Source organism: Canis lupus, chromosome 27, assembly GCF_048164855.1.
Source record: "Canis lupus baileyi chromosome 27, mCanLup2.hap1, whole genome shotgun sequence".
NCBI lineage: Eukaryota > Metazoa > Chordata > Mammalia > Carnivora > Canidae > Canis > Canis lupus.
This window is the reverse complement of record NC_132864.1, coordinates 20,947,466-20,959,479: the sequence shown is the minus strand read 5'-3', so window position 1 is coordinate 20,959,479 and position 12,014 is coordinate 20,947,466. Positions and strand designations below refer to the sequence as shown.

At 49.3% G+C, this 12,014-nt stretch overlaps 2 protein-coding genes across 25 annotated transcripts in view; one reads left to right on the top strand and one right to left on the bottom strand.

Annotated features, from left to right (window-relative positions):
• Positions 1-275: 275 nt before the first annotated feature.
• Positions 276-11,346, bottom strand: RFC5 (replication factor C subunit 5). 3 transcript variants are annotated; one of them, XR_012019280.1, is made up of 12 exons: positions 11,161-11,346; positions 9,409-9,473; positions 9,009-9,145; positions 7,732-7,811; positions 6,987-7,060; positions 5,766-5,925; positions 4,931-5,012; positions 4,398-4,527; positions 3,745-3,822; positions 2,955-3,198; positions 2,527-2,581; positions 276-1,241 (listed from the first exon to the last, which is right to left on the bottom strand). XR_012019280.1 is itself a non-coding variant. In XM_072802718.1 (11 exons), exons 1-11 carry the CDS (start codon positions 11,220-11,222, stop codon positions 1,145-1,147), a joined length of 1,020 nt encoding a protein of 339 aa, XP_072658819.1. In that variant the 5' UTR covers positions 11,223-11,346; the 3' UTR covers positions 276-1,144. The 3 variants fall into 3 exon arrangements, 2 of the variants coding, with proteins under 2 accessions (XP_072658819.1, XP_072658820.1); XM_072802718.1 differs by lacking the exon at positions 2,955-3,198; XM_072802719.1 differs by lacking the exons at positions 2,955-3,198; positions 3,745-3,822 and having other exon boundaries at positions 4,368-4,527.
• The window catches only part of KSR2 (kinase suppressor of ras 2), a 446,504-nt gene continuing 440,197 nt past the window's right edge, over positions 5,708-12,014 (top strand). For 7 of the 22 annotated variants that reach the window (XR_012019279.1, XM_072802705.1, XM_072802692.1 and 4 more), the window contains exons 1-3: positions 5,710-9,621; positions 10,527-10,705; positions 10,808-11,757. The gene's annotated coding sequence lies outside the window, so the exon portion shown is untranslated. Of the gene's footprint in view, positions 9,622-10,521; positions 10,706-10,807; positions 11,758-12,014 lie in introns of all 22 variants that reach the window. The other 15 variants (XM_072802698.1, XM_072802693.1, XM_072802694.1 and 12 more) reach the window with 10 other exon arrangements.

Sequence of the window (12,014 nt, the reverse complement as noted above, 5' to 3'; positions counted from 1 at the left end):
TTGAAATATCAGTGTAGTCTGAGAGGTTCTGGGTGGCTCCCCAGAGGTCCCACTTGGCCAGGGGCTTCAAACTTTGGTATCTTTGGGGAGTGAGTTGTATGTGGATGATGGAAATAACCAACCTCTCCCTTTTGATAGTATAAGAACCTACCACCTTTATAAAGAACAGCCTCCTGAGTAAGCTGATTCTATGATATCAGATGGGGGAGGCTTTTTCACATAAACGCAAGTTTAATAAAGTCCGTGTCTTTATAACTGGTGAAGAAAAGAGTCACTTGTAAGACAGCCAACATGCCAGCTTCTTTATTTTTATTGAGAAGAACACTATCATAAAGGCAGTCTGTTTGCTATAAAATAAACTGCTACACTGGACACTGGGCCTACCCTTTCAGCACTTGGAGGTTTAGAGTCTGGCCCGAGCCCATCAGCTCTCCATATGTTAACAAGGGAGTACTATACAGCCTTGCCCCCACAGCCATACAGTGACACACTGTCCACACCACAATTAGGAACCTGCTAGCAGGTTGCTAGCAGGTTGTAGCAGGTTGTAACCTGGAGAAATTAAAAGACGTTTTTAAAGTAAGAGAACTGAGCACATTTATAAGAGTACAATAGTTTGGGCCAGAAATCTATTAATACCTATTTAGAACAGACAGACTGACGCAGATTGAGGTTTAGATGCAGATTGAGGTTTATACCCTGAATTGTGGAGATGCTTTGTTTACCTGGAGTTAGGAGGCAATGGCACCATGGGGGGGTTTGGAAGCCTTTTAAGTTCTAGACCAAAATAAGGGAGGGCAATTTCCTGCCACCCAACCAACTGAATGGTTAAAAGCCTTAAGGCTTAACAACAACAACAACAAAACCCACACACAACTTTTTGCACTTTCTTTTTCCCTGTAAAAAACACAAACAGGCAGCACAGTAAGACAGCTGTCTGTTCCAATGGTTTTGTACCTGCTCCAAATAGCCACAGACACGGTACTTTTTCAACCTTTCCCCGCCGGTGTCAGGGACAGAGGTTTCCACAATTCGGGGCGACTGGCTTCACTATCCAGCCTGGGCAGCATATCATCCTGTGACTCAGTTTCCTGTTCTTCAGTCACCGCGGGGCCTGCGAACCGCAGTGAACGGGCTTCAGCCTCTAGGCCTCTGTAACAATCAGGTCCCTGGTGACCTGGAAAGCGGCAATGAGAGAGCTCAGCTGAATCTTCTCATTGGTGCCAACAGAAAGTCTGTACCTAAGAGAAAGCAAACGAAAGGTAAGAATATGGAATATTATGGACAGCAACCTTTTGACAACAGAATGATAGAGTTTGAAGGTGGAACAGTTTGCTAGAGAAAAGCAGGTAATAAAGCTTCATCCCAGACAGTCATCTTCAGTATGTGCCCTAACGTTTTCTTCTCATTTATACATTCGATTCAAACTGGTAAGGGGAGGGCAGCCTGGGTGGCTCAAGCAGTTTAGCACAGCCTTCAGCCCAGGGCGTGACCTAGGATGGAGCCTGCTTCTCTCTCTGCCTGTGTTTCTGCCTCTCTCTCTCTCTCTCTCATGAATAAATAAAATCTTTTAAAAAATGGTAAGGGGAAATTAAAAATTGATAGTTATCAATGACAGTGTTCTGAACTGAACTTCATGCTGGCTCTATAGACATACACAGAATTTACATGATAAGGATTTACTTCTTCACTCACAAAATGCATTCAGAGAAATTGTTCCTCTTTTTTATAAGTTTTAAAAACTTATATATTTTTAAATTTATTCATGAGAGACACAGATAGATAGAGGGAGGAGCAGGCTCCCTTCAGGAAGCCTGATATGGGACTCGATCCCAGGATCCTGGGATCACGCCCTTGAGCTGAAGGCAGACACTCAACCACTGAGCCACCCAGGCATCCCCATCTTGCCACCTTTCAAGTGCCTAGTCAGTGGAGGCAAAATCATGACACTCATTACATGGAAGTGGTGACCTAATGTGTGCATGTGAAGGCCAATGACAGCAAATTAGAGTTGATTCTCTGTTGGTGTCTGTTTCAAACCCAGTGCTCCTCTCCACCTAAATACTAGCTGCTAGCTTCACTGGGGCAAATACCTGCATTTATGGAACCAGGCAAAGTGGAAAACAGAATTTATGTTTACTCTCCCCCCAGTATGGTTTGCTATGCCAAAATGCTTTCATAACAGCTGGATGGCTGGTTGTCCCTGAATAACCGAGATGTTGTAACAGCTGCGGGCCTCCCACAAGTGGCTCTTCTAGAACCAACGTGGACTCTAAGCCTTTGAGGTGTAAGGAGAGGCCTTTATCTACAATATGTAACTGAGCTGAACCTGTCCTTGTATTTATTCATGTTCTTTAAGCAAATCCTACCGTTCCTGTTTCTTTCAGTGATCCCACCAAAAACTAGATTGTACCACAGGGGATTGATGCAGACAAGCAAGTTGGAACCAACCAGGCAGAAAAAAAAAAAGAAAAAAAACACAACAGGGTAAAAAAGGGAAAAGAATCAAAATTGGGGTTTACTCACTCTATGTCTGCCATTTTGGTCAGTAAATGTACTCGAACCGAAGATGGAAAGTCAACTAGGGAAAAACAAAACTGAGTGAACAAGGGTCTGCCATCCCCTACTACTAAAACAAAACCAAACACACAATTATGAACTTAAACAGCAGGAGACACTAAACTTGTCTAGAGGGGGATCCCTGGGTGGCACAGCGGTTTGGCGCCTGCCTTTGGCCCAGGGCACGATCCTGGAGACCTGGGATTGAATCCCACGTCGGGCTCCCGGTGCATGGAGCCTGCTTCTCTCTCTCTCTCTGTGACTATCATAAATAAATTTAAAAAAAATTAAAAAAAAAAAAAAAAAACAACAAAAAAAAACTTGTCTAGAGGCCTGAGGTCACTAGGTGCCATACCTCTAAGGAAGTGATCGCTGCAGGAGTTTTCAGTTTTTACCTATTTGGTGAACAGGTTCCAAAGCAATCACAAGAACACAGGGAAGAGTCAACCACGCTGCTTTAGCAGCAGGGTAGGTTTTAAAAACAAATCCATCGATCTGTAAGTATTCATTTTCCACAATCAAAGTGCAGAGCTGGGCTTGAGCCGACCATGTTCTTGGGCAGCGATCAACCTGCTGCTTGGCCCTGGGGAGGCCCACGGAGGCACTGGCAGAACAAGCCATGGACCTGTCGGCAGTTGGCTGTGGCAGAGGAAAGAGCCTGATGGAAGAGGCCTCGGAACAGACCACCCGGAGAGCCTGAGGAAATCCTGATGCTTGCTTGGTTCCCCCCAAAAGGCCAAGTGACTTGGTCTGGGATGACTACTATGTGCTGCCAAGGTGGAGAACCAGTTCTCTGTATGGTAGATACGGCCAAGTGTGCAACTTAAGATGGTTTAGTTAAGACTGCTCTGGTTTACATTGAAGATAGTTCCTTCTCTTTCTCTCCTTTTGAGGGAAAATACCTTTAGAAATGTGAATGAAATGTACTATTTTACTGCTGTAAAATTTAAACCCTTGGAGGAAATAAAGTCAGCCCTCTGGAGCTTCTTCCCTCAGGAGCTTTAGAGGTTAAGAGTAGTTTTGGAACAGTTTTAAATACTAAAGAAAATTGACTGCAGGGCCAGGGTTTATACTTCATTCTCATCTCTTTGCTTCAAAAGCGAAGCCTCATGTTCCCTCCCTCCCTCCCACCCTTAACTCCACTCGCCTCCTCTCCCATCTCAACTAGGGAAGAACGAGAGTTACCTCTGTGCACAAACAAGTGTATCTCTGTCAGGATATCATGGAGTGCCAAGCCCTTCAGCGTTTTCAACTCCATTATATCTAGAGGAACAGTTAAGGCAGAGGGCACAGGTTCCAGAACAAACACACACCATGGAATTCTGAACCCAGATTCCGGTGAGTGGGAAGGAGGGCTTTTAGCCCCAACCAACAGAGTGGTTTCTCTCAATCTGAAGTTGCATGAGGTGGACTCCACTTGTTACCTTTTCCATGTTTCCCATTTTCCACAAGGGCTTTCTGGCAGAACTGTGTCTCTGCCTAGTAGAGAACAGAGCCCACCCATTCCCCTGAAGGCTTCCTATCACTGCCCCTGGCTTTTAATTTCACAGCAAAACAAGAGTAACACCTGCCACCCCAAGATCTGACTGCTGCTCTCCTCTGTGAGGAAGGTGGCTTCAAGACAGACCTATGTCACACTCCTTCAGGAAGAACTTCAGGGCATTAAAGACAGGACCCACTCCACCCACAGACACCGTTCATCCACAGCAAGCCGACCAGCCTCTGGAGTAGCCGTGTTTAGCCAGCAGGGTGCAGGCACTGGCTGCACCCTGGGCTCCCAGGTCACACTTGGGCCTGAGATACAGCACCTACTGTCAGCAGGACACAAGGAAGGATACTCCTGTAGGCTGTGGTGAAGTCTTGATTCAACATCCAGTCCAGAATGTTAGCAATGTCTGACTTGAGGGGGTGCCCGGTACAGGTGTAGACCGTTTCCTCTGTCACCTTCCCGAAGGCCATATTGGTGCTCTGTGCAAAGAGGGAGTATCGTGGCTGTCACGGCAGCCACCACGGTGCAGGCGGATCAGGAGGAAGCTGAGGCAGCACTGCACATGCGCAGTAAAGTGACTGGGCACAGGTCAGCTCGAACGCTGCACAGTTTACCTGGTAAGACTTGGCCTCAGCTGGAAGCATGAGAAGATGCCGCTGCTGTGTGCCAGCCAGAGTCCTGCCCTAGCTTTCCCTCACTGGCAGCACGTTATTCTTTCAATTATTTAAAACCCAAAGGTGGGGGGGGGGGGATTGTTGGTACATGATGAAATTGAGATCTTACCGCTCTCTAGATTTCTGAATTTGTAGGTTGGCTGTGCTGCTGCCTACCTAGAACTCTTCCAAAGCAGCAGCTTGAGATCTGCTACGAGTAGTACTGTACCTGCAAAATGTTCAGAGCCCTCCGCATATCTCCGCTGGAAAGGGTCACGAGCGCTTTCATCCCGTCCTCACTTAGGTCCACTCTGAAAGAGGCAGGAGGAATTCAGAGGCCCCGAGAGCACCAGCACTCACCCAGGGAACGAGATGCCCCCCAGAACAACGAAGGCTTCCAGTAACAAACGAGAGGGGACGGATGGAGTTCACAGGACTCTCCGGATCTACCGCCGGGGCCGGATCCAGAATTCACTTTGGCTTTTAGGGCTGTGGGCTGCACGCTGGCAGTCATGGCCACTGCAGGTTGGGAAAGGCCCTCACCCAGGACCAGGCACTGAGGACCAGGTGAGCAAGCGGCTTTGCATGCTGTTCTGCGAGGCCCAGCCCGGCGAGGCCCGGCCCGGCGAGGCCCCGGTCACAGAGCCAGAGCGCCCCCTTTCAGAAAGCGGCAGCTCGGGCGCCACTGGCGAGGCAGCTGAGTACACAGAAGGTAACGTCTCAGCACCTTCCCTTCTGGCCCGAAAAGGCTGGAGGCGTCGGCAGAAGGGGCGCTGGCAGCCTGCAGTCTCCAGTGACAAAAGAAGAGTAGGAGGAAATCGGGACAGCTTCCAGGGGGAGGATGGATCAGGAGAAGAGCCCAGGGCCCTTATGAAGGCTGCCCAGGAGATGCCAGAGGGCGGCGGCGGCGAGGGGGCTGCCCACCGACCCGGCGGCCTCCCGGGGTCCCCCTCCCCGCCCCCTGCCGCCCCCCCCCCCCCCCCGCCCACCGCACGCAGCCCGCAGCGCCTTCCGCTCCGGCCGGGCCGCGCTTGCTTCTCCTCACGGCTTCTCCTCACACGTACTTCTCCTCTCCTACGACGTGCTCCAGGCGGGGAACCATGAGCTCGGGGGTCAGGGGGCCGAATCGGAACCTCGTACACCGGGACTGCAAGGCCGGGATGATCTTTGACAGATAGTTACAGATGAGGCAGAACCGGGTGTTCTCGGTGAACTTCTCGATCACTGGCAGGGGAGAGGAAACGGGCGCTGAGGGCGGCGCGGGGCGCCGGGAAGGCGCAGGGGCCGGCTCCTCGCGGAGCTGCGTCCGCGCCGCCCGCCGCCATCTTAGGAGCGGTTCCTTGCAACGCGCCCCGATTCTGGACTCTGGCGTTCGAGCTGCGCCGTTGCATCAGGCTACGAAACGCGGGGCCCCTGTCCTTTGGCCTAGAATCCCGCTCGGCAGGTTGATGAAGCGGCGGAGGGGGTGGCCGTCCGCGGCCTTCCCAGGGGACTCGGTCTCGGGGCCTCGGAAGCCCCAGAGCGCTGGGCGGAGGGAGAACTCGAATTCAGAAAGCTGAGGGAACACCGGGGATCTGCCCAGACAGTCCTTCTGCAGAACAAATGCTGAAGAAAGGCTGCCAAAGCTTTTAAGATCAGAAGATGCTCTAACTGTCCTCCCCCCCTCTTAAACCCGGCCTGCACTCCACTCGTCTCGCCAGAACTCCGACAGATCACCCCGCTCTCCTAGCTCATCACCTCTGAATCTTAATGCGAGAGGTGACCGATGTCCTTTCACAGAAATCCCCTGCACCAGGTCCCTGAAGACAGACAACTCACATGATACTCCCTCGGCAAACAGAGGCGCCATGTCAGCTCTGAGTGCTGCCCCATTTCCTGGATTATTCTCCCGGCTACTGTGTGTCTCCGGGTACCAAGAGCAGAAGGGTCTACCCAGCAGCCGCTTAGGAACCACGGGCTTTCCCTACCCCATCCTCTCCCTCACCTAAGAATACAAATTCCCAGCCCCAAATTGAACCCCGTGGAAGAGGAGGATGGGACACCAGTGTCTGGTCAGACTTAAAAGTCCCATCAGGTGAGGCCCTTATCTTTAAGCTGCTGAAAGAGGGAAACCCCAACATTAGAGATTTGGTCTAGATTGACAGCAAAAGGTCAACCGATTTCTCTGGGCCGGAAGATAAATGAAAACTGTCAACCATCCATGCTGTTATCTCACATCCAAAGTTCCCAGTTCTCTTTCGAATGCACTCAGGAGCCAACACACTACATCTGGGAGCTCTTCTTACCTCTCCTCAAGGCATTCTGGGCGTCTTGAGTCATGGCGTCAGCTTCATCCAGGATCACTAGTTTGAAGCCTTTCCTAGGAAAACAAATGGTACCATCTGCATATCTCTTCGACCTCATCTCAACTTCCAGGCCCAACCTACATTAGTGCCTCGAGGCCCTGCTGGGACAGTCCCTTCCTCCTTGACCTCCGAGCGAAGCAGACATCTGTGCTCACACAGGGGACACGCCCATTACTCTCTGCTCTTAAAGGAACTAAGGTCTGACTTCGGCATGTTTGCTGCATCGTTTCCTCTGGCAAATGCACCTTTGTTCTGCGCACGCAAGGTATCCTGCTCCTCAGGGGCCTTGCTTTTTTCTATCACCTTCACCCTTCACTCATGCCTGTCTTTTCATCTTTTACTTTGTTTACCATCATCCCGGTTATCCATCCTGATGTCAATTCATTTTGGTTTAAATTCAAACCACCTCATCCGGTCTCAGGATGTTATCAGTCTTCAGTTAACTAAAAAAAATGAAGTTAATGCTTCCCAAAGAATGTGCTGATACATATATATAGACTTACATAATATTTTGATACTTGCATTCTTTCCTACTCCTGTCCTTGTACTTTCTTTCTGATGCCTACTTTTTACAAAGTCATTTTTAACCTTTATAGACTGGCAAAGGGGAGGATTGAAAAAACTAAACTCTGTCATCCCACTGATCAAAATCTCCAGGGAGAGAAATTATGCCAATAATTCTTACTTAAATATTGTCCTTGTGCTAGCGAAGCTCAGGATTGGTCCCCGAACAATATCTATTCCTCGGTCGTCTGAAGCGTTCAGCTAAATGTGGGAGAGAGAAGTCGGAGTAAATTAGAAATATGCCGGTGTGCTACCTATGAATTAATTCATTTCTTCATCAGTCCCACTAGGCAGGCTAGGTCTAGGTCTCTCAGTCTAACAGCCAAGAGATAAACACCTATTAAAAAACCACGATCACAATTGTATTTAAAACTCATAACTCACTAGATCGTTACATTACATTCTGAAAGGCAGATGAATGTGTTTTCTTCCCCTTTCAAAGACAATCAATGACATACTCTGGAGGAATAATTAATTGGCCCGGTCACAGTGAAGAGCACCTCTGGCATGAGCAGAATCATGCTAATTTTAGCTACCACAACCCACCCAGAGTGATCCAGAAGTTACCAAGTCTTTAATACATTGAGGTAAGAATACTGGTGGCAGCCAGGTTCTAAGATCTCTAACAAAAAAAAGAAGTTAAACATTTTTTTCCCCCGGCAATAGATGATATTTAGAATTTTGTAAATCTAAGTGTATCAGTCAAATCTCAGTGGCAAACAGATGGCATACTCAAATTCAGTGATTTGAAGAGAATTACATGAAGCAGTATTTTAAAAGGTGTTGGTGGGGTGTGGGGAAACCGCAAGGGCTTTGCGATACCTCTGCAACGACTAGGGCCCATTACCGACCCCAGGTCTTAGGTGAGTGGGGGAGCGGTGTGGGCACCTAGAGAAGGCTATGTGATTTGCCCTGCAGGCGGGGATGCTGTCAGCCGGTGGTGACCCCCAAGACAGGACGAGGCATCCTTCCTCTTCCCCTGACTCCAGTCAGGGCCACTATTGGCCAAACCTAACCAGGAGCCAAAGAACAAGGCAGCCTGCAGTCAATACAGCACAGCCTTCCAGCGCAAGAACAGGGTGGAGCCACGTGGAGGAGAAATCTGGACAGGCACATGGGAGACAGCAAGCTACTTAGCAACCACTCACTGAGTGACCACTGAGTGCTTGAGTATGAGTTGGCAAAGGCAAAGAAAAATACCTAGCCCTACAACTGCCCTCTAGCTGATGCCAACCAAGACCAAAATGTCTATTCTAGATAAAAAGTGACTGGAAATATTCTAGGTCTGTTCCTTTCCCCCACCTCCAGTACAGCAACTTAACTTGTGAAGTAAATCAAAGAATACTAAAAGTAAGAGACTCGAGTTCTTTGCTGAGTAAGAATAATCTTCCTGTTTACCTCCAAGACCATGGAGCCAAATTCCTTATCTTTGTATAGCTGTTTTGCACAGGCCAGGATGGTGGAAGTCTTTCCTGTCCCTGGAGGACCATAGAGGAGCAGGTGGGGCAAACGGTCTTCACTGATAAATTTTTGAACTGAGGAAGAATGAGAGAGCCCATCAGTTTCAAGAGTTACCTGATTTACCTTGGGCCCTTGGGGTTGGCCTGAATGCACTTCAATCCCATGTTCAAATCAGAGACAGATGCAGGAAAGAAAAATCCGAAGGACCTAGCTCACAGAGCAACATTCCATACAGCTCAGTCAGATACTTCGAGGTTATTACTCAGCAGAGACATAACCAAGAAATTTATACAAGTCTTCCAACTAGAATGACAGCAACTGACACATGGATGCTTACTGGTACTCAAAATGTCCTGATGAGAAATCAGATCATTCAGCGTCTGTGGCCGGTATTTTTCAACCCTGAAAGACAATTTAGCAGGGATTACAATATATACCAATGCAAGAACACACTGTTATGTGCAAAAGAATCCTTTCCTACCCTAATGAAAAGAGGAAGAGAAACAAAATCCTCTAAGTTTGAATACAGACCACTGGTTCTCAACCAGAGGTAATTCTGTCCTCCAGGAAACACTCAGTGATATCTGGAGACATTTTCAGCTGTCACAATTGGGTGGAGGTGCTACAGGCCTCCAGTGGATAGGCACCAGGGATGTCACTAAACCCTACAATGCACAGGACAGTCACCATGCCCGCCTCCACCAAGCGTCTAGCCCAAAATGCCAATAGTGCTGCTCTAATTTCACTTTCCCAGCTGTCTGCCTATAAATAATCTCAACCTGGATGGGCACCTATTATTTCAAAATAAATTAAAAACTGAACTCATTGGGGCTCCTGGGTGTCTCAGTCGGTTAACCATCTGCCTTCAGCTCAGGTCCTGATCTCAGGGTCCTAGGATCCCACTCTGCATCAGGCTCCTTGCTCAGCAGGGAGTCTGCTTTTCACTCGCCCTCTGCTCCTCCCCCACACTCACGTTCTCAAGTAAATAAAATCTTTGTTAAAAAAAATTGAACTCATACCCAACTATACATCAAAAGATGAATGGATAAATAAATGGTGGTCTATCCATACAATGGAATATTATTCACCCATAAAAAGCAATGAAGCCATGACACCTGCAACAGTACAGGTGGACCCAGAAAACATGATGCTGTGAAAGCAGCCCAGTCACAAAAGGCCACATACTGATTCTATCCATGTAAATATCCACGGTAGTCACTCCAGAGGCAGAAAGCAGATTAACGGTTTCAGCAAGTGGAGTCTGGGGGTGAGGGGGGAGATGGCGAATAACTGCCAATAGGTGTGAAGTTTCCATTGGGGTAAAATGAAAAATTTTGGAACTAGACAGTGACCTGGTAGCACAACATTCTCAATGTACTTAAAGTCATTGAATTACACACTTTACAATGTTTACAACTGTAAATTGGATGTTATGTGTTCTTTCCATGAGAAAAGCAAACTGAACTCAAGAGACAAGACCGACCAACTTGGAGCTTTCAGAAGAACTCAAGCTGAATCCCATCAGTTTCTAAAACACCATCCAGATGCAGCCGTGGAAGTAGGATGCTCAAGAGGGCAAGCTCTGATTTCACCTGGATGCAAATCCCAACCTATTTTCCTGCTCTGGACCTCAGGTAAGTCATTTAACCTTTTTGTTTTCCAACGGGAATAACGACCTACCTCCTAGGGTGTTTGTAAAGATCAAGCATCTAACAGGGTCCCCGCTAATCTAACAGGAAGCCATTTAAATACAACTCGACTGGGGAGCATTATTAGGACCGTTGTCCTTTCCGTTGAGAATTTGAGCAACATTGCCTGAGGATTCCGGCAAGAGTGGAGAGACTACTTTGGCCCGAGGCCGATGCAAAGTCAGAAGAGGAGGGACTGAAACCTCTACGCTGTCACCCAGTGAATACCAGGAATGGGGGCGGTGGGGGTGGGGCAGCGGGAAGACCTGGAAAAGGCCTAAAAGAACGGAGGGCGCTGGGGGTGTCAAGGCGAAATTCTGGGGCTCCGGCCGGCCGCAGGTCGGGGGCGGTCGGGCGAGGTCACCGGTCCCCTTTCCCGCGGCTGCCGGGCCTCCTCCTACCAGGGCAGGTTTCTGATCTTGGCCGCCGCGGGCTGCTGCTCCTGCTGCGCTGAGGTCTCCATGGCGCGGTGAGAGAGGCGTCCGGGCCGGCCCGCGTCGTCGCGGCCCCCGCGGTCCCGCACAGCTACCCGCCGCGAGCCGACCCCGGCCGGGACCCTGGCTCTCAGAGTTCGCGCGCAAAAGCAACTCTCGCGAGATGTAGCCTCCTGCTTCCGACTTCCTCCCTGGGTCCCGCCCCCTCTCTGTTGCCAAGGGGTCGGTTACCAGGTTACCGGGAGGCGCCGGCCGCACGCCTCCCTCGGAGTCCGCCCTTCCAGCCCCCGCTGCCCTCCCGCGCGCGCGACGGAGCTTCCCGGGCCCCGGGAACCCGGGAAGCTAGAGAGGCGAGGCCGTCCCCTGCAGCCGCCAGTCGTCTTTACAAACTAAGTGTCACGGCCAGAGCCAATTCCAGCTACCAGCAAAGTTCAAACCCTCACCGTTCAGAGGAACAGAGAGCGTCCAGCCCTAAAAAACAAGACAAACAAACCCGAGGATAAAACAACCGCGATTCCCTAGGAAAAAAGACTCCAAAAAACCTTTTGGCCCCAAAGCTGGGAGGTGAGTACTTCGAATTGATGAACAACTCCAAACACACACAACTCCAATTTACCTCCCAAATCCATGCCCCTCGCCCAACAAAATCTAGAGAACCAAGTTCCGGAAGCAACCCCAGTGAAAAACAAAAAATAAACTTCCAGTTAGGTTAATGTGTGTGACTGGAAAGCGCTAGTTACCAAACATGGAGGACAGGGACCCTGTGATCTGAAGATAGGAGAACCAGTATTGAAATTTTTTCTGCAATGAGGTGATTATGG